Source organism: Bos indicus, chromosome X (genome assembly GCF_029378745.1).
Source record: "Bos indicus isolate NIAB-ARS_2022 breed Sahiwal x Tharparkar chromosome X, NIAB-ARS_B.indTharparkar_mat_pri_1.0, whole genome shotgun sequence".
Lineage (NCBI taxonomy): Eukaryota > Metazoa > Chordata > Mammalia > Artiodactyla > Bovidae > Bos > Bos indicus.
In genome coordinates, this window is record NC_091789.1 from 16,610,539 (window position 1) to 16,636,664 (window position 26,126).

The 26,126-nt window shown below is 42.5% G+C and overlaps 1 protein-coding gene across 2 annotated transcripts in view; it reads right to left on the reverse strand.

Moving 5' to 3' along the window:
* Positions 1–26,126, reverse strand: part of HS6ST2 (heparan sulfate 6-O-sulfotransferase 2) — a 404,806-nt gene that overhangs the window by 87,833 nt on the left and 290,847 nt on the right. The window contains exon 3 of one of the 2 annotated variants that reach the window (XM_070784763.1): positions 3,733–3,765. The exons of the other annotated variant lie outside the window; for it this stretch is intronic. Coding sequence (XP_070640864.1) covers positions 3,733–3,765 — 33 coding nt within the window. The remainder of the gene's footprint in view (positions 1–3,732; positions 3,766–26,126) is intronic. 2 annotated transcript variants of the gene reach the window in all.

A 26,126-nucleotide genomic window follows, 5' to 3' on the forward strand; every position in this document is an offset into this window, starting at 1 on the left:
TTCATAATCATAGAAATTCACAGTTGACTTGTCATGCTTTCCACGGAAACTCAATGTGAACCACTTTTCTAACGTAGACTACTTTTACTTCTGCTCAGATGAATGCTCAGCACATCTTCCTTGTTTTTGGCCCTTAATACTTCTCAAAGCTAGATTCCCCCATCTGCATTCCTGAGGCTGGATGACAAAAGCCAGACTACACTTCAGCCTCCTAGGATATCCTGCCCTGGAGATGCTCAGCAAGCAATTGGAAATTGGAGCTAGCCTGGAGCTCCGGAATAAGTTAAGGAGAGGTCAATTTAGGAATCATTAGTGTAGAGGTGAAAGGTGAAGCTATATGTCAGGAGATGAAATTACCCAGAATGAGCACACAGCAAGAGAAGAGAAGCAGATCAATGACAGGACCTTGGGAATTGCTCCACTGAAAGGAGCCAAGTGGGAGGGGGAGAGGCTGTGTGTGTGTGTGTGTGTGTGCGTGCACATGTGTGCACACACTCATGAGTGTGTAAAAGACATCCAACAAAGGAAACTTAAGAAGTGTTGAGAAGAAGACAGGAGGTGAACCAAGATAAATTAGGAATGCTTTCAAACGAGAAGATGTGTAAAAGTTCCAAAATCACCAAAGAGTTCAAGAACAGTAAAGCTGGAGGAGCCACTGGATTTTTAAACATGTCACAGATAATCTTGGAAAGCAGTCTTCTGGGTGCCATCCTTGTGAACTCTGCGTGACCATATGCTGATGTGTACAGGTGTATATGCGTGTGCTCCAGACCATCATAAGATGAAATGTAAGTGTTGCATGAGACTGGTACTAGGTGTGTGAGACAATCGTGGTAATAACCATTACCACTTATTGACTGTTTACTATATGCCAGGAGCAGTGCTAAGCACTTGATATGCATGATCTCAATTTAATCCTCGCAACAACCCTGTAAGGTATTTACATGTGAAGATTCAAAGTCTGCAGAGGCTAAAAAAATGACTCAAGGTCACAGTGCTAGCAAGTGACAGGCAGCACCAGGATTGGACCCAAGGACAGTTTGACTCCAAAAGCCAGTACTCCCAGTCACTGAAGAAACACTTCATATGCTGACATTAGTGACATCATCGTGTATGAGGGGAAGAGAGCTGGTACATCAGTTGAGCGTCTCCTATTGACCAAAGTACTTTGACAGAACACCTTCTTTCACCCATATGCCATCAACATCATGGCAATGTTTAGGTTAACTTTATGAAGGAACATTTAAAGAAATCGGATTCACTTTTTGGAAAAGAAGCCGAAGTTGTATAATTTCAAACCGGTTATCATTCAAATGTATTTACTACAATAGCTCCCAAGGGTTTGATAGTTTTTTTTAAAACGTGTGGCATCATTGATTTGGTGGTTGTTATTGATATTCAAATCACTGTCTATCAAACTCATCTGAAAAGTGAGGGAATTTGATAGGGTAATTTTAAAGGCCTCCTCCAGTCTTGACTTTTTATGATTCTCATATGCAGGTCTAACGCCGATCATTTTAAAGGTACAAAATATGAAGCAGAATGGACAAGCAGCAGCAGAACTGGTTTATGTGTCAGCATCCTTTTATTCTTTAAATTTATAGAGGCATACTGTTAAAATATTATTAAAAAAATCAGTCTTTGGTTGTTCAAGGCATTGATCGTGAACTTAAGTAGAAGCTTGGAAACTCCATCACAAAATGATACCCTGAAAATCCAGGCAAATAATTTTCTTGCAGCCAACTGCAGACCTTATAATACAGCTGGCTATAGGGAAAAGAGAGAGAGAGACAGAGAGAGAGAGTTGCAAACACTCTGGCAGTTAATGTTTTTGCTGTCTATAGAAGCACAAATGAGGTTCTGGTCTGAAACAATTAGCCTCGCTGTTAATTGTGCATGTGTGTGGCAATAATGCAAGGCATTTGGGATGGCTCCCACTGATTGTTCCTTCTTTCTCTGGATTAGAAAATCCATTCAGACAACTAAATAATAGCAAGCATTTATGCAAATTGTTAATTACTAGACAGAGATAATCATAATCTTGTGTATTTAGAAAACTAAATGTACAATGGGGATTACCAAATGAATTGTTGCTTTATTTTACCAGTGGTCGAAAAACATGCTAGCTTTGCAAATAGTTTTCATACATCATTCAGTCCACCAGAATTAAAAATGGCTCCCATGGACGTTTATCAAAGCTGATTCTCTTCCATAGCACCATCTGTGTTCTTCTCTTCCTTTCTCACAAACTAAAAGCAGGTAAATTACTCTGACAATAGTTTCTGGTCAAACTACTCAGCCCCATAATAAAAATAAAGAATAAGTCATGACTTGTTTTGTTATATAGCAAGCCTATTAAGACAGAGATGATTCTATCATGGAGCAAAATTTAAAACAAATATAAAACAAAATTTGTAACATTTTCCCTGTGAAAGCAATTATAGGGATAATAGTCTTTAGGTTAATTAGCTATTATCTTAATGGTCACCCACTCTGTTTTATTTGACAGATGAGGAAGTCAAGGCTCACAGCAGACATAGGAATTGAGCAAAGTCACCCCACTAGTTAGTAGCAAATGTAGTACTCTTGCCACCATGATACACCCAATCCATGATGCTCAGATGCCCTCCTACACTAATATTGTGTGATTAGGTGTCTATACCATTTATCTCAATGAATTATAACCTGACTATGGAATTAAACCCTGAATTGATGCTTCTCAGATGTCAAATAAATCCACTGAGACCCTAATGGGAATATGGAAATCCAGCTACTGAAAGCCAAACTGGGTATCTAAGATATGGTCAATCTACTCTATTTCAGTGAGAGTCTTCTCTAGTAGAGGAATCCAAAGGCTATAACCTTTGCTCTTCCTAACTTCTCTGGCTAGGGAACAAATAATATAGATGGGTAGGAAGAGAAAGTAAAGACACTGGTAAATCTTTCTGGAGCCAATAAGCCTAGAATAGGCCAAATACAGTACTGGTGAGCAGTATGATCTTAGAAAACCATGTGCCAAGCAAGGAGAGCCACATTTACAAAATGGCTGACAATTCTCCCAGCCTCCTCAGCACTGATGGCATTATGACAGCACAGCTCGAGGGAACAGTCATTGCCTGGAAAGACACTATTCTGTTGTATTCTCAACAGCCCCACCCCAGCCCCCCACCCTGGAGTTAGAAACTTTCCTGTGTTTGATTAGACTTGCAGAGTTCATGTCACAAAGGTCCCTAGCCTATGGGGTTACGCTACCTTGCAAATCTACATATGTACATACTTTACAAGCCCTGATACTTTCAAATAATTCATCTCCCTTCAGTAAAATGCTGACCTAGTTGTTTCCTAAACCACCATCCAGCTGAGAGACAGGCAGGTGCCCCTGAAGCTCTGTGGAGAACGCTTTGTTGATGGTGGGGTGGGGTCTTCATAACAGAACACTCCACAGTGTCTTCCGATTTCAGCAAAAAGGAAAAGAAGCTAGTGACCTACTGGCCGACTGGGATGCTGGCCCGGAACTTTCGCCCCACTTCTGAACTAGGTCAGCTTTCAGATCTGAGACTGCATGCCTGGGCCATGTCAGCTGTTTTAAACTAAAAAAGAAACATGGAAAGAATCTATCCAAGTGGAAACTTAACTATTTATTGTATGGAAATTAAACTGATGGACAATGGCAGAGTCTATGTTGTCTAGCTCACTTGGGTTTGGTTAAACTCAAAATCCATTGTCACTTACCTTGCTGCATCTAGAATCTGAAAAATCCTCCACCTGTTAAAGGAACAGTAAAACCAGGTGCTAGCAAGAGCTTAGTAAGAGAGGAATTAAAATAATAAAAGTTTTCCATTTTGCTTTGATCACATTTTTTTTTCAGCTTTCCAAACCTCAAGGCAACAGCTCATGGATGGCTCCCTAATTCTGTTCCCCACTAGCTCCTCTCATGTAGTGGGGAAATTATGAATTAGAGGGCTAAAAGGGACAGGGTAGTGCTGAAAGTCAAACCTCTGAAGGGCTATGGGCTGAGAATGAAAGATCCCCCATTCAGTCATAACTAATTCCACTCCCTGACACACAGGCAATGGCAATCTAAGCAAAAAACAAAAGTCAATAAACCAAAACCAAGACCATACCAAACCAAGCACTGTGGCATCACTAAAACGGAAATGCCTGATTGAAAGGACCTAGGAGGAATTTACAGGGATTTTTCATATTATCAAGGATATATGAAACATAAATAACAAAAAGAAAAGAAAGAATGATTAGACTTTGTGGATGTTCTTCCAACTGATGAAAATTCAAAGCACACAGAAAATGATACATAAATCATCACTTGTTCCTTCCACCCAAATGCAAGACATCGATCAATGTAAGCAATGTCTCTCCGTTTAAAAAAATACTCAGTTGCTTTCATATTATATCTTGAGTCACAAAATACTCATTCTACTATGTGGATTTCTGATATAGGCAGGACTGGGAAGTTGCGCATCAGACAATTGCTAACCTGCAAGTTCAAATGGGCTTAGATAGCTTTTTGGTTTATACTAAGCAAAGGATATTATAATATGCTAATACTTTTGTGCCCATAGTGAGTTATATAGCCTAGACATTTTCTTTGGAGGAATATTTCTTTACATTAAATATGTCTTGAGGTTTTAGAGGTGAGTTAAGAGAGATTTTCATAGCATGGCTAGCAGACATGGCAATGGGCCTTGCATCATTGTTTAAGGAGCAACATATGGCTCTTTTATCATCAGCTCTTGGCGTGGCTAAGGCCCCCTTCCCTGGTTCTGTGAGTTGTGAAGCCTGGTGGAGAAGCAAATGTGATGAAAACAAAAGTAATGTAGTTAGTGACATCAGATCTGTTAGACAAGATACCTACATTAGCTGACTTACCATCCAGGGCCCAGTGTGATCCTCTTCCATTCCAGCCACAAGAAAGAAGTAATCTAGAATGTTCTGGCCTACCAAGACTTAATTTCCCTACACAGTGAAGAAAGGCTAGTATCTCTTCCACTGCACTCAGGCTCATGAACAAAAAATACAACTTTAGGTGAAAAATAAAAATAATAACAACATGAAAACATAAAGTTATATGTTGAATCTTCATGCTAGAAAGTTCTGAAGTCAAATATGTAGCACTTTCCAAAACTCTAATTCTATTTTTGCAGCATTAATAGAAATCCTCAAATAATATAAGTATGTGCATAATTAATGTTATGGGGACCAGATCAAATTTAACTTTAACCAGGGGAACTACTGCCTCTTGAGATTTTTTAAAAATGTCTTTGTAAGCTTCTCAATGGTCTATTAAAATTTGCCCAGGGATTACACCAAGAAGACTTTTGGAAGCGCATTGTCTTACCTGGGAGTCCAGGTTGCCAGAGGTAGATTATTCAGTGGTGATCCAGGAAGATGTTATAGGTGTACCAGTCAAAAGGGTGGATAGTCAACAGAAGTGAATCAAAAGCCATGGGGAGAAAGAGAAAAAGGAGAGGCATATTGATTAGAAAAAATGAATTAACATGAGGAATCCATTTTACACACACACACACACACACACACACACACACAAACACACACTCTTTGAGAAGGTTCTTACATGGAATCTTTATTAAAAAACCTTTTAATAAAGTGAAAGGATAATTATGTAATGTGACATTGTTGTTGCTGTTGTGTAGTCACTCGGTCAAATCTGACTCTTTGTGACCCTATAGACTATAGCCTGCTAGGCTCCTCTGTCCATGGAATTTTCCAGGCAAGAATACTGAAGTGGGTTGCCATTTCCTTCTCCAGGGGATCTTCCCATCCGAGGGATCAAACCTGCATTTCTTGCATTAGCAGGCAAATTCTTTATCATTGAGCCACCAGGGAAGCCCCATGTAATGTGATAGCGGTACTAATTATCGCCACAACAGCAATCCTATTACAATATACAAGTGTATCAAATTAACACATTGTACACCGTAAATTTACACAGTGTTATATGTCAAGTATATTCAGTTAAAAAGCATCCCCACAAAATATCTATCATTTATTATGTAACAGGCATCGTTAGAGGCACTTAAGGATGCAGCAGTGAGTAAAACAGACACAAATCTCTGCCTTCACAGAGTTTACAGTCTTGTGAAAGATTTTTCCTTACACCATCTGTTTGGAGAAGAGTTCCCACAGAAATATACTGTCTGTTACTAACTCTATGAAAACATCTCTTCTCATTTTATTTATGTCTTTATGTATGAAGAACACAACCGCTGGCATCTGATTCCACATCTGGATTGGAAAGGCTTCTCTTTCTGATTGGAAGAGACATGATGGCTTTTCACGAGTTCCCCGTGTGGAAAGTCCCTCCCCAAGGCTGTTAAGTCAAGTTTCTTTTCAATGAGGGCATTTGCTGTTCACAGAACTCCAAGTATGTGTGCCTTGAAATACTAAGAAAACAGGAAGTCTCTGTACCACATCCTGGCAGAGTTTTTTTTTTCACTGGATGCTGCAGTGTTCTGTAACACTCCGAGACTGGACTCGGCACCCTTCAGCAAGCCACCTCCTGGGAAAGCAACAGCAAGTGGTAACAAAAGGGCCTGTGGGGCTCATGCCCATGACCCAGACACTGGCTGGGGAAGAAGCAGTAACAGTAACCCTCCTCTGGGCCAAGGTTCAAGATGGAAGTAAACATCTCTCAGTGACAGCTACTACCTAAAAGTCAAATTAGCAGGGAAAGGAAAAGATGAAAATGAAGGGAACACATATTGATATATATCAATGGAAAATGGGAATTGAGGAGTTGTCACAGGAGCCCCAAACTCTAGATGGGGATTTTTGCTAACAAGAAACCTCAAATGATGACACCTACTCCCTGGCATTTACATTCAGAACAAAAATGAAGCTATCCATTTCACGCCAGTCAGAATGGCTGCGATCCAAAAGTCTACAAGCAATAAATGCTGGAGAGGGTGTGGGGAAAAGGGAACCCTCTTACACTGTTGGTGGGAATGCAAACTAGTACAGCCACTATGGAGAACAGTGTGGAGATTCCTTCAAAAACTGGAATTAGAACTGCCTTAAGATCCAGCAATCCCACTGCTGGGCATACACACTGAGGAAACCAGAAGGGAAAGGGACACGTGTACCCCAATGTTCATCACAGCACTGTTTATAATAGCCAGGACATGGAAGCAACCTAGATGCCCGTCAGCAGATGAATGGATAAGAAAGCTGTGGTACATATTCACAATGGAGTATTACTCAGCCATTAAAAAGAATACATTTGAATCAGTTCTAATGAGATGGATGAAACTGGAGCCTATTATACAGAGTGAAGTAAGCCAGAAAGAAAAATACCAATACAGTATACTAACGTATATATATGGAATTTAGAAAGATGGTAACAATAACCCTGTGTATGAGACAGCAAAAGAGACACTTATGTATAGATCAGTCTTATGGACTCTGTGGGAAAGGGAGGGTGGGGAGATTTGGGAGAATGGCATTGAAACATGTATAGTATCATGTGTGGGACGAGTCACCAGTACAGGTTCGATGCACGATGCTGGATGCTTGGGGCTGGTGCACTGGGATGACCCAGAGGGAGAGTATGGGGAGGGGGGAGGGAGGAGGGTTCAGGATGGGGAGCACAGGTGTGCCTGTGGCGGATTCATTTCGATGTTTGGCAAAACTAATGCAGTGTTGTGAAGTTTAAAAATAAAATAAAATTAAAAAAAAATGAAGCTATCTAAGCACAGGGACCTATATCCAATATCCTGGGATAAACCATAATAGAAAAGAATATTTAAAAGAATGCATATATATGTATAACTGAATCACTTTGCTATACACCAGAAATTAACACCACTATAAACCAACTATAATTCAATTTTAAAAAGTGAAACTATCTATTCACTTTGATATTAAGGATCCAAATTAAGACGTAGGAGAAACAGGACGATGTAAAAATCCAAGACCCTTTGCCTAAAAATCGGTATTCCTGGTTTCTAATCCAGTTTTACCAATGACTCATTTGATCTTGGGCAAATTCTCTTCTCCAGTCTCAGGGAGTCATATGAAAAGAAGGATTTTCACAAGGTGGTTTCTAAAAATCCTCCAGTTCCAGTACTTTTGTAATTCTCTAATAGGTTTGTCTTTCATTTTGGTGCCAAGTTAGTTAGAAGAACAGCAATCTCTAGTCATTTTCTCTGTACAACATGCCGTTAGCAGTTCAGAGAGCCCAGAGCCCCGCAGTCTGAGCTTATGAGTAGAGGAAAACATGGCCAAAACAGTAACAGCCAAGTTGAAATGTAGCCGATCATCATTCTGTCCAGGAAAACAGCTTTGTTTATTTGAAACAGAGAATGGCTGGTTCTCTAGGATGGAAAAGTTACACAAGTAAACTTAATTGAGAATAACAGGGAAAATCTAATTGATAAACAACTGATTCCCCCTCCCCTTTTCTCTTTCGGCTCATGCAGCTGCTCCATCTGCCAGGAGCCTAGGATGTTGCTGATTGCTGTCAATCAACAGGGACCGCCAAGCCACATACTCCCAGACAAAGGCTTTCATGAATGCTCAGATTTGCAAAGGGTGGTTAAAACCAAACAAAAAAAACCTACCAACACTGTCTTGGTCTGATTGCTAATCTGTGGCAGACAATACCCCGTGGGAACCAATTACTGACCACTGTTCGTTCCAGAGCCGCCAAGCCAACAGCACATTCAAGCTCTCTGATTTGTGACATTGGATTGCTTTGCTCCCACACCCAGAGCTGCTGTGCCCCTGATACCCCCACCTTCTCACTATGTAGGATGCCCTTCCACTCTTGTCTTGGTCTGACCTAATACACTGCTGCTTAGTTACCGGCCAACTCGTTATTGTATCTCCAGCCACATCTTCGTTTGATCTCTGAAGGCCAAATATGGTATATCCTAGTGAAAAAGTTTTCTGCATGTTGAACCTGGTCCCCTAAATGGGAAGGTGTCCCATGCATAGAAAGTCCCAGGTGAACGACTCATTTTTTATTTTGTTTGCAAATTTTATATTTTATGCTAATTATCACGAGGTATTTTAAAATTTTATTGAGATATAGATTTACAATATTGTATTAACTTCAGGTATACCACAAAGTGATTTAGTTATACATATACACATGTGTGTATAAATGGCAGCTCTGCTCTGTGACTCCTTTAAGCCTACTCTCCAGAGGGGAAGATGGCTCTTGGGTTTCCTATCTGCAGTGAGGATGTTGGATTAGGTGCTTTCCCAAAGGCCATTGTTCATTAGAACATTTTAAGGCTTTATAATGAATCTGACTTAGTCCAGAACCTATGAATAAAGCCTGGGTTCTGAACCAACTGAGGCTGAAAGAAACACTCTTGCATTGCTCTAAGAGACCTTGGGGGCCAAAGGCTGAGTGGACAAGTTTGTCTTCAGTGGCCCACTCTTTCCATTATGTCTCCAGACCTCCCTTGGGTCCTCAGGGAACTTCACTTGCACATGATTGGGACCTTCTGGCCAGTGCCCAGCATGTAAATCAGGTGTGACCGGGCTTCCCTTGTGTCTCAGCTGGTAAAGAATTCACCTGCAATGCGGGAGACCTGAGTTCAATCCCTGGGTTGGGAAGATCCCCTGGAGAAGGGAAAGGCTACCCACTCCAGTATTCTGACCTGGAGAATTCCATGGACTGTATAGTACATGGAGTGGCAAAGAGTTGGACACGACTGAGTGACTTTATTTTTAAATTGAATGTAATAAGCCAGTTTGGGGGGGAACTACTGATGGTTGAATTGTGGTCACTCTCAGAGGTTGTATTTGGACTGGGTGGTCACACCTCAAGGAATGACCAATATGGGCAGATCAGCTGCTCTGAGCTGTCAGATCCTTCTAGTACCATCTCGATCAACAGCATGGAGTCATTCTCTAACCCAAGGTGGGATTCAGAACTCAGGTGGCTGCTATAAACAAGTGGTTTTAAAGGTCTTTCTACCACCATCAGTCAATCAATCAATCACAGTCTCTGAGGGGTGATCTTTTATTTAGTTAGTTTTTTTGGATGATCTTTTAGAGATCATTAGTGTTGCAGTTAATGCTGCTGCACAACCTTCTTGACCCCCAAGTCTCTGCGGACTTGCTGCAGATCACAGAACACCTTAGTGGCAGGGCTGAGACCAGGACGCAGATCTATAGGTCCCCTTCCCTGCTGGTGTACTACCCACCCCACATCCACCATCAGGCAAGCAGGCGTCTGTGCCTCCACATACAGCCACATAGCCCTTAGGAGCAAGCCAAAGAGCAAGGGCTGCAAAAGACTGGGAAAATAGCCCTAAAAGACCCCCAAGAGTTTCAATTCTTCCTTTCTAGCAGTTGCTGCTGCTGCTGCTAAGTCACTTCATTCGTGTCCGACTCTGTGCGACCCCATAGACGGCAGCCCGCCAGGCTCCCCCGTCCCTGGGATTCTCCAGGCAAGAACACTGGAGTGGGTTGCCATTTCCTTCTCCAGTGCATGAAAGTGAAAAGTGAAAGTGGAGTCACTCAGTCGTGTCCAACTCTCAGCGATCCCATGGACTGCAGCCTATCAAGCTCCTCCGTCCATGGGATTTTCCCGGCAATAGTACTGGAGTGGGGTGCCATTGCCTTCTCTATTTCTTTGCTATGCTATGCTAGTAGCAGCTATGAAATTGTAAACGCATTTTCCTAAGCTGCTCAGGCTGTTTTCTGCCTACACGCACGTTGACTACATCACGTGGTAACAATCAGCGATTCTTCTGTCCTTTCCCTTGTGAGAATACCTAATACCTGGGCTCTGTATTGCCAAAACACCAAGCACAAAGTGGATCTGATGAGGAAGATGACTACAGTTTTTTTCAGAGTGTTTTCTTATCTGTTGGAGAGTCAGGCAATTCTCAGTTGCAGAGGTCTTCCCTAAGCTGTTTGTTGTCAGCTGTCCTTACAGCAACAGCTCTGTCCGCTCACCCTGACCCCTGTCCATCAGTTTTTAGTAAAATCCTCCCATTTTGGCATCATAAGAGTGCCCTCTAGCGCTGATCTAATTAAGAACCTGGAGGCCGAGGGATTCTTGTTTTCATGGGAAATGGGTCTGGCTGTACCTTGTCCTTGGCTATGCCAAGACACATTCTTTCTGAAGCATCTCTGAAGCACCTACTTGACAATGCAGTCGTTCACAAAGGAGTGAAAGGAACAGTTTGCCATTGAAACAAACCAAGCAAACCAAAAACCAAAAAAAAAAAAAAAAAGAGAGAGAGAGAGAGGTCATTAAAGAAAACCTGGCTTGTCTTTCCTCCTGAGATGCCTTCTGACTCATGATGTGGGGCCACTGTTTGAACTATCAAAGGGGGTGCACAGATGCAGGCTGACTACATCAACTGGAAGTTGGCAGTATTTCTTAAAAGTTTTTTTTAAAAAATGTATATAATTTTAAAGGTTACTTTCCATTTAAAGTTATTACAAAATGTTGGCTATATTCCTCCATGTTGTACAATAAATTGTTCAGCCTATCTTACCCACAATAGTTGGTACCTTCCATTCCCTCTCCCCTATCCTGCCCCTCCCTCCACTCCCTACTGGTAATCACTAGTTTGTTCTCTCTATCTGTGAGTCTGCTTCTTTTAAAAAGCTGACAGTGATTTTTGAATGTGTTTTTGAGTTCCCCAGATGCAAACATCTGTATTTGTATGTTAGGTTTCAGTAATGTGTTCCTTCAATTTGATCATACCTACACTTTTGCTTCCAAGGAAGCATAGACCATTAAGAATCCCTTAGAAACATTCTGGGTATAACAGGGCTTGCTTTCTGATAATAAGAGCCTGCAAAAGTTTCACTTAGAACATAAACATAAATCTGCATGCATGTGTGTATTTCTACAGTTTATTTTACCTCATTTTGTCTCTGTATTTCAGATTTGGGGATCTGGAAGATCCACAACGAATGCTATCTCAGACTAGTTCAAATCCTCAGGGAAGATTCCCACTGTGCCCTTTACATTCTGCTTCACAAGAGACTGCTACTCTACTGAATCCCAAATACCGGATGCTGACACAGACAAAGAATGGCAAGCTGCCAAGGTGACACAGAACTGCTTCATTCACATTTTCACATGTTTAAGACACAGAGCATGACAAAGTCCCTAACAAGCAAGGATTTGGCAAGTGCTAAACTAAGAATCGAGATCATTCTCAGGAAATATTCAGCCAAGTCATGAAGAGGGTCAGACAGCAGTGACACGTGGAATGTTCCATCCTGGACATATGTCACTTGCTTTCGTCAAGGAGCTTCCAGCTCTGTCGACATCAAAGTGTGGTAGGAGCCACTGGCTTGGGTCTGAAACTGTCCTCAAGCCAGCCCCGAACAAAGAGGGAACCGGAGCCAGCACAGGCTTCGGAGCTGACAGAACTGTGTTTGAATTTCAGCCCTCCAAATGTCTTTGGTTGCTTCAAACCCATCAGTCTCATTTTTCTCAAAATTGTGACCTCCTTGGGATCTCCAATAGTATCTGACAGATGGCACAAACCAGGTGCTCAACCAAATCTGCTGAATTTACTAAAACCAACCATTTTGATTTTAAAATAAATGAAAAATACCCTTCACTGTCCAGATGTTTGGGATGAAGTAAGAGAAACATCGGACTAATGGACTCCATTGGTGTACATCTGTGTTGACTGACTGGATCTGTCCACAACATGGAAAGTAAACTGGATTCCCAAGGGAAAAAACCTCTGTTGAAGACTTTAAGCTACTGCTGTTCTTGCCCACATAGACCTTGCTAGTCTCTATCAATGTGACAGATCAAAAGGGCCAGGGCTATCCTAGAGACTCCCCATTTATGAATGGATTTGGCTTGGTGCTATTGATGTATGCACCACTTTTTGAAAATTCATGATCAGTTTGACATTTTTGTGGACTTTGGACACCTTTCCAAATGTGAAGATGTAGCACCATTGTTAGGACAAAGCCTCTGTTTTCATGAGGAAGCTGATTTCCTTTTATAGCAGGATTCTCAGTTTCATATCTTACCTGAAGTTTCAAAACTAGGTAACAAAAACAATGCGAGTGTTTCTGCCCCCACAAATCCAAAATATGGGACAAATGTGCCAGAACATCTGGGAGAGTACACAGAGTTATCTTTTCTAGAAGTCTTGGAAATTATACCTAAATGACAAATAATAACAATCATACTATTAGCTATTAAATAATGAGTCCGTCCTACATGCCAGGCACCGTGCACTTTACAGGAATTGTCTCATTTCATCCCAAGCGAAAGTCTATACTCATTGCACAGATGATAAAACTGAGCCCCAGAGGGACTTGCACAACTAATCACTCAAATCCAGAGTTGTAGAATGCCAGCACCCAAGCTCACTGGCCTCTAAGCTGTACTGTACCTGTGAGGCAGGCATCATTCTTATCTTTTTATAGGTAAATTAGGTGAGGCTCAAACAATTACTTGCTCAAAGTCACATATCTAATAAGTGAAGGCGCTGAGAGGAGAATATTCAAAATGCCCTGACTCCTCATCTTTTTTTGAAGTATAATTGATTTATATTTCAGATTATATTCCATTATAGTTTATTACAAGATGCTGAATATAGTTCGCTGTGTTATATAGTAAGTCCCTATGGTTTATCTATTTTATATATAGCAGTTTGTATCTCTTAATCCCATACTCCTAGTTTGTCCCTCCCCACCTTCCCCTATGGTAACCATAAGTTTGTTTTCTATGTCTATGAGTATGTTTCTGTTTTGCATATAGATTCATTCGTATTATTTCCTAGATTTCACATATAAGTGATGGCATATAATATTTGTCTTTCTCTGTCTGACTTACTTCACTTTAGAATGACGATCTCTAGGTCCATTCATGTTGCTGCAAATAGCAATATTTCATTCTTTTCATGGCAGAGTAATATTCTTATATGTATCTATACCACATCTTCTTTATCCATTCATCTGCTGATGAATATTCAGGTTACTTCCATGTCTTGGCTGTTGTAAATAGTACTGCTACGAATACTGGGGTGCATGTATTTTTCAAATTAGAGTTTTGTCTTTTCTGGATATATGCCTAAGAGTGGGACTGCTGGATCACATGGAAACTGTATTTTTATTTTTTTTAAGGAAGCTCCATACTGTTCTCCATAGTGGCTGTACCAATTTACATTTCCATACCCAGGATAGTAAGGTTCCCTTTTCTTCACACCCTCTCTAGCATTTGTTACCTGTAGACTGTTTGATGATGGCCATTCTGATGGCCACACTGATGATGATCAGTGTGAGGTGATAGCTCATTGTAGTTTTGATTTGCCATTCTCTAATAATTAGTGAAGTCGCTCAGTTGTGTCCGACTCTTCTCGACCCCATGGACTGCAGCCTACCAGGCTCCTCCGTCCATGGGATTTTCCAGGCAAGAGTACTGGAGTGGGGTGCCATTACCTTCTCTGAATAATTAGTGATGTGGAGCATCTTTTCACATGCCTGTTGACCATCTGTGTGTTCTTTGAAGAAATGTCTGTTGAGGTCTTCTGCCCATTTTTTGATCAGATTGTTTGATATTGAGTTATGTATGCTGTGTCAATTTGAAAATTAACCCCTTGCCCTAACTCCAAATCCTATGCCTTCCCTACTGCTCTGTGTCCCACACCTTCACGAGGTGCACACATGGAAAGAGTCAATGTGTATAATCTCTCTGGGCACACCAGACCAGCACTGGGAGTGGAGATTGCCCTTTAGTTTCTATATAAACTGGCAGCATGCTTTGGAAGTGATGTGTTGTGTGTTGCTCTTCAAGCTTCTCCAGGGACCATTTTTCATTTTGAATTTCAGAATAAACGTGCAGGCAATGAGTGCCAAGCACTTGAATACACAAGGAAGAGAGGTTGTAGCTCATTTGAAGATGAAAACCTAGTGTAAATCTTTATCACAGCTATGCTGTTGCCCTAGGGCATAAATCACGTGGCAGTGGGTGGGCCAGTAGCCTGTGAGGAAAAGAGGTTGGCAGGCAGATCAGTGCTCTCTGTGTCTCTCTCTCCTCCCTCACAGCAGAGTGGAGGTAAGGGGGTTTTTCCTGCTATTATACCTATATTTCCTTATCTTTAGCAAAATTCATTTAAATCGTGTATATCAATATGTTAAATTATATATATATATACCCATCTGGGAACTAAGGGCATATGAGCTGTCAGCTAAGTGGGATGATGCTGTGGGTGCTATGATTTCTTGGTGTCTGAACACAAGGAATCCAGCTGAAGTCTGCATACAGCCCTAGGCAGTACTCATATCCATATGCACAGCTACCCTCAAGGAGTCCCACTTCAGCCCCACAATGGTAGCCCCACAGCAGCAGATCAGTGTCTCTTCTGAAGTGGGCAGTCCCCAAGAGTCAGAGGAAGAATTTGGAACTGCTCATTTGAAGCTGGACTTGCTGAATCGCTAATTGCCCAACTGGCACATCATCAGGCTACTTGCTCATTCATCCTGATCGATGTGGGTTAGGGAGCTGGGCAGTGGGTATCCTGCAGGCAGTGGAAAAATCACCAGGCAGCTGGGTTTGTGGAAACCGAATTGTGGTTTCCCAGTGCACACAGTCTGACCAATCTCCAACTGCCCAACCGTTGGCAGTTGCCTTTCACATTCTGGCTTTGAGTTACTCTGCGCTCAGCCCCTCATCAGGTAGGTAAAGATCTTGAAACCCACATGAGCTGCTGCTAGAAGGGAAGCCCAGTGTAAAGAAATCTTTCTCTAGAGAAACCCTTTGAATATATATCAGGGTAGTTATTTTAGGTTTGGGAAGGAGATCTTTCCCAAAACAAGAGAACATTTGCCTTTGATTCAAATGTTATTCTTTACTCTTCTGACCTATATCTAGATTTTAATAGATTTATTGAGATATAACTCACATACCATATAATTCACCTATTTTAAAGGGTACAAATCAGTGGTTGTTAGTATAGTCATGGATATGTGGAGTCATCACTACACTCAGTTTTAAAACTTTCCCATTACCTCAAAAATGGTAGCTGTCACCCCATGTCCCCCTACCCTTACCATGCTCTGACCACCACTGATCGACTTTCTGTCTCTATGGTGGTTGGTGGTTGGTGATTTAGTCACTAAGTCGTGTCTGACTCTTGCAACCTCATGGACTGTATGTAGCCCGCCAGGCCCCTCTGACCGTGGGATTTCCCAGGCAAGAATACTGGAGTGGGTTGCCATTTCCTTCTCCAGGGGATCTTCCTGACCCAGGGATCAAACCCAGGTCTCCTGCATTGCAGGTGGGCTATTGCATATTGCAGTGGGCAGGTGGATTCTTTACTGACTGAGCCACCAGGGAAGCCCCCTCTATCTCTATGGATTTTCTTATTTTGGACATTTCAAGTAAACGGAATCATCCAATGCACTGCCTTTTGTCACTGGCTTCTTTGACTTTGCATAATGTTTTCAAGGTTCATCCATGTTATAACCTGTAACAGTACTGCATTCCTTTTCGTGGCCAAATAATATTCCAGTGTATGGCCATCCAAAGTAAATACATAAATTAAATGTATCTAAACAACGTCATCCCTACCCACTAGACAAACCCACAGTCTGTCCTGAGCACCTGCCACCTGTTATGGTACATTTATGACTAGCTCCATCCGGGTACATCGTGGAGACGAATGAGAAGATACAACAAAATGACCAGTTATTCACCCAACAAACATCTATTGAGTGTCTCCTATGTGCCAGGAATGTGCTGAGACACTGGGAATGCAAGGATGAGCAAGACACTGTCTCTGACTTCCATGAGCAAATGGTGAGGACAGTAGTGAGGAAAACCATGCATCATAAATAGTAGCTGTAGTAGCTGAACAGACATAAATACTAAAAGCACCAACAGGCTATGGTAAGCTCATTTTCCACTGGGGAGGAATCCTGGTGGAGGATGAGGCTCTTGAGTCCACAAATATTCAAACTAGCCCAAGAGAGGGCAGCAGCCAGGGATTCGGGTGTTTTGTTTGTTTGGCATATTTTTTAGTTGAGATGAAATCCACAAAACATGAAATTAACCATTTTGAAGAGTACAATTCAGGAGAATTTAGTACATTCACTTGTGCAACCACCACCTGTCTCTAGTTCCCAAAGGAAACCCTGTATCCATTCAGTAGTCATTCTTTCTCCCCCCTGCTCCCCTCAGCTCCTGGCAATCACCAACGTGCTTTTTGTCCCTAGGGAACTGCCTATTCTGGATAATTCATATAAGTGGAATCACACAATACATGGCCCTTTTAGTCTGGTTTCTGTCACTTAGCATATTGTTTTTGAGGCTCACTCATGGTACAGCGTGCATCAGCACTTCATTCCTTTTTACAGCTGAACAATATTCCATTGTACAGATGCATCACATTTTGTTTATTCATCCTTTGATGAGTATTTGGGTTGCCTTAACTTTTTAATTGTTTTTTCAAAATTTTAAGAGACCACAATCTGAATCTTTTTTTAACACCAAAAACATTTTGTGTTGGGGTACAGCTGATTAACGACATTGTGACAGTTTCAGGTGAACAGTGAAGGGATTCAGCCACACACATACCTGTATTCATTCTCCCCCAACCTTTTCTACTATCATGATTAATGCTGCCATCAACATTCAGGTACAAGTTCTTCAGTGTGCCGATGTTTTCATTTCTCTTGGGTATACACCTGGGAGTGGAATTGCTGGGTCATATGGTAATTCTATGTTTAACTTTTTGAGGAACTGCCAAACCATTTTTCCACAGCAGCTGCACCATTTTACATTCCCACCAGCAAATTACAAGGGTTCCAATTTCTCCCAGAGATTCAATTTTATTTCTTACTCCAAGAGAAGAGTTCCATTAAATTGGAGACACCCAATCACCCCAAATGACTGACCCTATTGCTGGGCATTAGGCGCTGGGCCTCTTAATTAACGCTTAGGCTGGTGGCAGAAACAAAGCAAATGAGGACAAAGAGGAGAGTTCTGCCACAGCTCTGGGAGTGCCTCGGCACGTGCTCACAACCTAAAGGGGAAAGCATGCAGGTAGGCTGTGAATCCATTCACCTGACCCACATCAATAGAATGCACAGCATCTTGCCCACCAGAGAAGTGGGAGGAGTGCATTCTCAGCTCTCAGAACGAAACCTTGCAAAACCCAGGAGGTGATTTTATGAAAGAAATGACATGAAATCGATAATGACTCTGACAGTCATGGAAAGAACAGCACAGCCTTCTCTGTTAGACAAGAAATTGGAAGAAGCGTCAATGGGTTGTGAGGGCACTTAGATCCCATGATATTTGGCACCAGCTTCTGTCCCTTGGAATAAAGATCTGACAGATGCCTAGGAAATAAATAATGATGATGAATGTTGAGCTCTAAAGATGATGGCATATAAGTATATCACAGAAACTTACCCTTATGGCTTGTCTCTCCCCTGTAGTAATGAGACAGTTCGACCAACGTTGAATCCCCTCCTCCTCCAGCCTATATCACTCCCTGGGCAGGTGAGCTCCACTCTGAAGCAGCCTTAAATCTTTCAAGCTACACAATGCCATTTTCCTGAGCTGAGGCTGTCACTTGCCAAGATGACGTGCCACCATCCCGAAAGAGCTGAGACATGAACCCAAATGCCCCTCTTCAAAGCCCAAGAGGCTCTCTTGGGGGAGAGGAAGCCTGGGGAAAGCATCTCAATGATCCCTGTCACCTATCAGATCCTTGGATCTTCAGTAACCTAAGATTTTACGTGAGTGGATTTCAAATACTTTTAGAAGCACAGCCCTCTTTTCAAACAAAAATCTCCCAATGACTCCAGTATATAAAACACACAAAAACTGAGCTGCTTTGATCTGAAGAGGGGGTGGGGTGAAGGAAAAGGGGATGAGAGCAGAGCTGCCATTTACTGGCCCCAGGATGGGCAGTGTACACCTCCACAGAACACCATTTGTGTAGAGCAGCAGTTCTCCGTGTGGCAGGATGACACTGGTAGTCCTCAAGACCCATTCTGGGGTTCCTGAGGTCCCCCTTTAACAAACGTATGGCTGTATGAGGCTAGATTTTCTTCATATCCTTTGACCAAAGTAACATATTATGAGAAATGGAATGCAGAAGCTGATATAAGATTCTATTTGTCTTCTATAAAGCCAGATATCAAAGATATTTACAAAATATAAAACATTGTCATTTTTTTTTCTGCTTTGGAAGTCAGTTTACTTTCATAAAAATTTTATGTCAATATGTAATAGACGTATTCTTAGAGATAATACTAAAATCACTGCAGATGGTGACTGTAGCCATGAAATTAAAAGACATTTATTCCTTGGAAGAAAACTTATGACCAACCTAGACAGCATAATCAAAAGCAGAGACATTGCTTTGCGAGCAAAGGTCTGTCTAGTCAAGGCTATGGTTTTTCCAGTGGTCATGTATGGATGTGAGAGTTGGACTGTGAAGAAGGCTGAGTGCCAAAGAATTGATGCTTTTGAACTGTGGTGTTGGAGAAGACTCTTGAGAGTCCCTTGGACTTCAAGGAGATCCAGTCAGTCCATCCTAAAGGAAATCAGTCCTGAATATTCATTGGAAGGACTGATGCTGAAGCTGAAACTCCAATACTTCGGCAATCTTATGCGAAGAACTGACTCATTTGAAAAGACCTGATGCTGGGAAAGATTGAAGGCGGGAGGAGAAGGGGACGACAGAGGATGAGATGGTTAGATGGCATCACTGACTCAATGGACATCAGTTTGAGTAAACTCTGGGAGTTGGTGATGGACAGGGAGGCCTGGCGTGCTGCAGATCATGGGGTCACAAAGAGTTGGACACAACTGAGCGACTGAACTGAACTGAACTAGAGTTAATACATGTTTTTGAAAATTGCTCAGTTTTAAATTCAAATACAGTCAATACCAATAGATATATGCCATATAAATAAAACCTCCTTTGAGCCTCAGTAACTGAGTGTAAAAAAGTCCTGATACGGAAAAGTCTGAGAACCGTTGACATGCACTATGCTGTGAATGAGAGTTGTGCAAAGCCTGGGGGTTCTAGGGGGTGGGCTGGAGGGTCTGAGTTCTGCATGCTCAGCCTCCTCCCCACCTTCCATGCCCCTTGAGGAAGCTCTCTGGATATGTCTTCAGAACCCCAAGGGTCCAAGTTTGAAAATAATTGATTAGTCCAGCCCTCTTACTTTAAAAACCAGGAAACGAGGGAAGGCAAGGGTTATGGATTTGTAAGGCAAGAACAGCTGGGGTTACATCCTGGTCTTCTGCCCTTGGTTCTGGATTCAGGTTCTCTCCCCTGCTTGAGCTGCTATGAAAATAACCACAGCAGCGCTCACTGGTTGAACTTTCTGTGTTGGCACTATGCTAGGTAGTCTGTAATATCCAGCTTGAGCCACCCCCCAGTGCCTTCTTGTTCCCACTGGGCAAGCACATTTGGCCCAGAATGCTCCATGTTTGCTAAATTCACACGGAGAGAAAAGCAGGCAATGGGCTATCCACGCTGCCCCCCTGCACCATATTCACCTCTGAATCAAGCCAGCCCTGGCTTTCTCAATACAAAGAATTCAAGCTGGCACCGGCTTCCTGGGCACATCTTGATAAGCAGCATGCATCCCACCAGAGAAGGGATGTTTTTTTAAAGCCAGGAATCAATTAATTTAATCTGGTTCTTGTGTGGTTCAAGAAAGCCCCACATGGGCGACAACTGGGGACTTAAGAGCAGGGTCTTGGCAGTTGGCCATGCGGTGACTCCACAGAGGGTGTCTTTGTGCCTCCTGCCCTTCTGCCCAAGGCACACCTCCATTCCTTTGAAAAGACTGCTGGGAAGGAGCAAACTGGATATAGCGTTAGGCTAATCCTTGTACTACAAGAGTGGCAGCCACGGGGCACACACTGCCTGAAAAGGATCTAGGCAAAATTCTCACTCATCTCCCAAAATGACGGACAGGGTCTACAGGGACTGGCTAGGCAGGATGCCAAGGTAGAAGTCCACCTCAGAATCACCTGGGAAGCCATTTAAAACACCCAGGACTGCAGGGCTCTGCAGCAGGGGAAATTCTGCTTTCATCAGTCAGGGATGGATGGCTAATGCGCACTCCAGATGAGGAGACAATGAGAAGCCAACTCCCTCACTTACAGATGGGGAAACTGAAGGACAGAGAGGGAAAGAGTTGCAGCTGGGATGAGACTCTGGATACTGAGCCCTCTCTGCTCTTCACAATTCCAGGCTCTGCTCAACTGAGGGGAAACTAGTGTGGGCGCTCTAGTATATATTGGGGGGGGGTGGTCAGGGGCATTTAGAGATAATCAAGCCACTTATATTTGATTCATGCTTTTCATTTCACATTCTCCCCCTTTTCTTCCAACTTGATCACTGGATCCAAGTCTTTCACTTTTAGATAAGGAAGCTGGGGGCAAGCGTGGAGAGGGGTCAGATTCTGCCCTACGTGAGATTTAGGATCCAAATCTCTGTGCTTTCTTGCCTGTGTTCCTTCCACTACATTTTGACTCCAAAGTCCCATCCTGAGAGAAATATATCATTACAGATTGTATTGGGTTGGTCAAGAAGTTCGTCTGCATTTTTCCATAACATCTTACAAAAAACTTGAACGAACATTTTGGTCAAAACAATATTTCATTAGTATTCTTCCCACCAAGGGGAAACTTTATTAGAAGCCAACACACTCCCTGGCTCTATGGCATCAGCCTGCCCTGACAGCTGCTCTAACTGCTGGTTTCCAATCTAAGCTTATATTCCAGGGCTGCCCTGGAAATATTAGTAAAGCCAGCACAGCTAATATAGACAAATGATAGCAATGAAATAAATTATTTGCATTAGGTGGGACTTCTCTTTTAATTTAACTATTTTAAAGTTCTAAATTCTTTTCTAGCCTTTATGTATAATTAAATACAGATGTTCTCAGAGCTTAATGTCAGTTTAAATTTCAGCCCTTGGAAAGTAATTTGTTTGCATGTTCAATGAACAAACCCTTTCTTAATGGTTTCAAAGACCCAGGCTCATGCATCATGAATCAAGGTTGCCTTTAACAAAGCTAAAAAGGTCAAGCAAAGTAGGCCTTCAACTCCCACCTTTTAAAGAAGAAAAAAAATCAAGCTTTTGGTTCTTGTCTTAACAGCACACATGTCTTAATTTCTTTAGGTATGTGTATGATAATATGAATGATTCATCTGTGCCCTCTCCACACAAAAGCCAGGTAAATTGTGCTCACTGTCCCATGATGATGATAAGGGTTTCCCAGGTGCCTCCAGTGGTAAAGAACCTGCCTGCAATGCAGGAGACATAAGAGACCCGGGTTTGATCCCTGTGTTGGGAAGATCCCCTAGGGGAGGGAATGGCTTACCCACTCCAGTATTCTTGCCTAGAGAATCCCCATGAACAGAGGAGACTGGCGGGCTACAGTCCATGGGGTCACAAAGAGTCAGACACGACTAAATTGACTTGGCATGCGCATTAGCATGTTCCAGGATGGACTGAACATTTGGAGGGACATTGAGTAACTCCCTCTGTGCTGTGGGCCTCAGTTTCTTCATCTGTATACAGATCTCTCTGAAGTTCTTTGGTCTCTAACAATAGAAAATAACTAGACATAAAAGGGCTGTCCCTGGAGGTGATTTTAAAAGATCCTATCTTAGAAAGCAGTTTCTGAGGTTTGAAGTTTTTCAGCTTAGGCAATCAGCAGGGAAATTAGACCCATGGGTTCTTAGCCAAGTTTCTCCCTCTGGCTTTCCTCCCTCTGTCCTCTCCACATGCAGAAAGATGTCAGCTGTTCCAGCCCTTTCTCAGTGGCTCCAAGATTATTCCCACTCCTTTAGACACTCCACTAGTTCCTGAACTCTATTCTCACCCTGCATTCTCCAGTCTCTTAGGGTTTCTCTAGTAAATCTACACATATGTGCTCAGTTGCTCAGTCGTGTCCAACTCTTTAGTGTAGTCCACCAGGCTCCTCTGTCCATGGAATTTTCCAGGCAAGAATACTGAAGTGGGTTACCATTTCCTCCTCCATGGGATCTTCCTGACCCAGGGATTGAACCCACATCTCCTGTGTCTCCTGATTTGGCAGGTGGATTCTTTGCCACTGAGCCACCTGGGCAGCCAAAAAAAGATCCCCTGAAGAAGGAAATGCCAACCCACTCCAGTTTACTTGCCTGGGAAATCCCATGGACAGAGGAGTCTGGTGGGCTACTGTCCACGGGATCACAAAAAAGTTGGACACAACTTAGTGACTAAACAACAAATCTACACATATACCAGAGTCAAAAGGGATATTTCTCATTGACAATATTTGACCAAGGTATTTTATTAAATGAAAATATAAACACGTTGTTAACTAGGATATATAGTATGATCCTATGGCCCCCATCCCCACAAGTAAACCAATCAGCCAACTCTTTCCGATATGACCTAAGTCTAGACTACGGTGGTTTTCACTTCTCTCTCAAACTTAACAAAGGATCATTTTGAAAGTTACCCCATAAGTACTTACTAATGGGTTCTGTTTTACCTTTCTTTGTTCTAATCCGAGGTATTAACATTTACAGAAACTCTCTTTTTCAAAATGTATTGAAATTATGGCTTGATTTGAATTCCTTAAAAGGCTAGGGTAATAGAATTCAGAGCAGGAAAAGACTTTTGAGTCTGAAGTTTCCATATTAGGAAGACTAGGTAAGAGTAAGAGAGTATGGAAACGTTGAGAAGAGAACTGGAAGCAAGATGACACGCTCAAGCCAATGTTAAACAGTGCTCTGTGATTTTTTTCACTTAATTCTAACAACAATAGCTTAAGATAAGATATAATTATTTCCATTTTACAAATGAGATAGAGAGATTAAGCTGCTCCCAAGGTCAAAGCTAGAAAATGAAATAACTAGGTAGAGATTTGAACCCAGTCCCTTGTTTCTGGAGCCTATGAACTTCATCAGTGCTTTCGGGTAGTATGATGTTTAAAAAGTGAAAGTTGAGGGATCTTTGAATCTGGGTGCTAGTCTCAACCTTATTTCTGACCCTCCAACTCTCTGAGAAAATGTACACTCCATACTAGATAATGTCTAAGGTTGCTGCCAACTCTGTATTTTTTGGATCTGCAACAGAATCAAGAAAAGTTGCCAACTTATTTGATATACAGATGACTGAGAGATGATGGTGATGGAATTGCCTGAGGTCAGAAGGTTGGCAACACACACCTACAGGAATGTACACAAGACCTTTGAACTAGAACTCAGGAGGCAGGTCTGGGCTGGAGACATTGAAGCTTTCCTCATGGCAGTGATAGTCCGTGAGATCTCGACATGAATGTAGGGAGAAAGAAAGGCAAAGACAGAGGACCGAGCCTCTGAAAAAACTGTAGGTAAAGGTATGGAGTGTGTTTCCCTGGTGATTCAGACGGTAAAGCATCTGCATGCAATGCAGGAGACCTGGGTTCGATCCCTGGGTCAGGATGTTCCCCTGGAGAAGGAAATGGCAACCCACTCCAATATTCTTGCCTGGAGAATTCCATGGACAGAGGAGCCTGGTACTGGCAACAAAGAAATAAAAACAGAGAAAATATAGCACAATGTCAGTTTCTCCAGTAGCTCAGCTGGTAAAAAATCTGCGTGCAATGCAGGAGAGACCTGGGTTTGATCCCTGGGTTGAGAAGATACCCTGGAGAAAGGAACAGCTACCTACTCCAATATTCTGGCCTGGAGAATTCCATGGACTGTATAGTGACTTTCACAATCAAGCCTAAGGAGTCAGGACTTTAAAATGGGAGCAGAAGTGAGATGGTCACAGGCGGGGAAAACAAGTCACAAGCCTGTGAACTTTCACAGCCCTTTCCCCTCTTAGGGCATGTCTTTCCCCACATGGGCTCCCGGGGTAAGAGTGAAGCTCCACTCTTCCAAGGATGCCCCAGACATAGTAGGCACTCAGTGTTCTTCCACTGGACTAAATCACGCTGCACAGACTCATGCTGTTTCTGCACAGCCAAAGGCAACAGGATGCCTGAAAAGCATAGGAATGGGGCAAAAGTAACTGCAAACCAAAGCTTGATATTTATGAAAACAATAAGCCACGTTGGCCCTTTCAACCAAACCTACATAGGCCTGGATACCATCATTAGCTGTGTCATCTATGAATAAAAACAGAAAGGATAGTGACAGAAAGCCCTGGAAAGATACAGCATGTAAGCAGTGATCAGCACAGCTACCATAGAGTAGAGCTTTTCCAGAGAGAAAGCTGGTGGGGAGATGGGGTGGAAAAGTAGTGGGGTGTGTGCGAAGAGGCCTGAGAAAAGATGAGAACGACAAAAACTAAATAAATAAAAAGGCAATTTCATTATCATTTCAATTTGGGAAACTAAATTGTATTGTTTCCTTGATTTTTCAAACACACTTGAAAGATGTAAACACAAGAGCAAAAAATAATGAGATCTTGTCAATGTCTGGAATCAGCTGTCAACTGAGCCACCCCTCATACACAGCTGTCATTTGGTGCTCCGGCTTTCCAGGAGGGAGGCTTGTACGTGCCCAGAATGGTCATAGTCTCACTGAAGGGGGACGGTAGCAGGGCAGCAGAAGTAAAGCAGGGTAGGAGGTGGGCTCCATAAGCAAGACACCGACTAGGCAGCCGCTTGGGCAACAGGTCAAGGACCTAGAAGGTCAAAGCCATGTCAAGAACATGTAAAGAATCCAGAAAGTTCCAAAGGTAAAGGTGTGCGAGATACCAACAAAGTGGCAGAATCCAGTCTGCAACAAGGAATTCAGGCAATTAATCATGCCTTCAGGGGCAGACGAGCTATAATGGTTTCAGCACACAAGCAATCTGGAACAAAAGTGTATGAGGGGAGTTCTTGGCACCAGTCATCAGAGTTGAGATAGGAAGCTTATTCCCAAGGCTGCCTTCATCTACGATTTCTCTAGAGCTCTAAGGAGGTGGAGTATGGCTGGCCTTCGCCTGAGGACACACAGAGACAGAATAATTGGAGCTGCAGAGTAACGGCTCCACAGATTTTCCTGGTTGAGCACTATTCACTTAAAAGGAGGGTTCTGCAGCACTTCTGCTCTGTTCTGAGCAACCAGAGAACATGCTGCTGCTGCTGCTGCTAAGTCACTTCAGTCATGTCCGACTCTGGGCGACCCCATA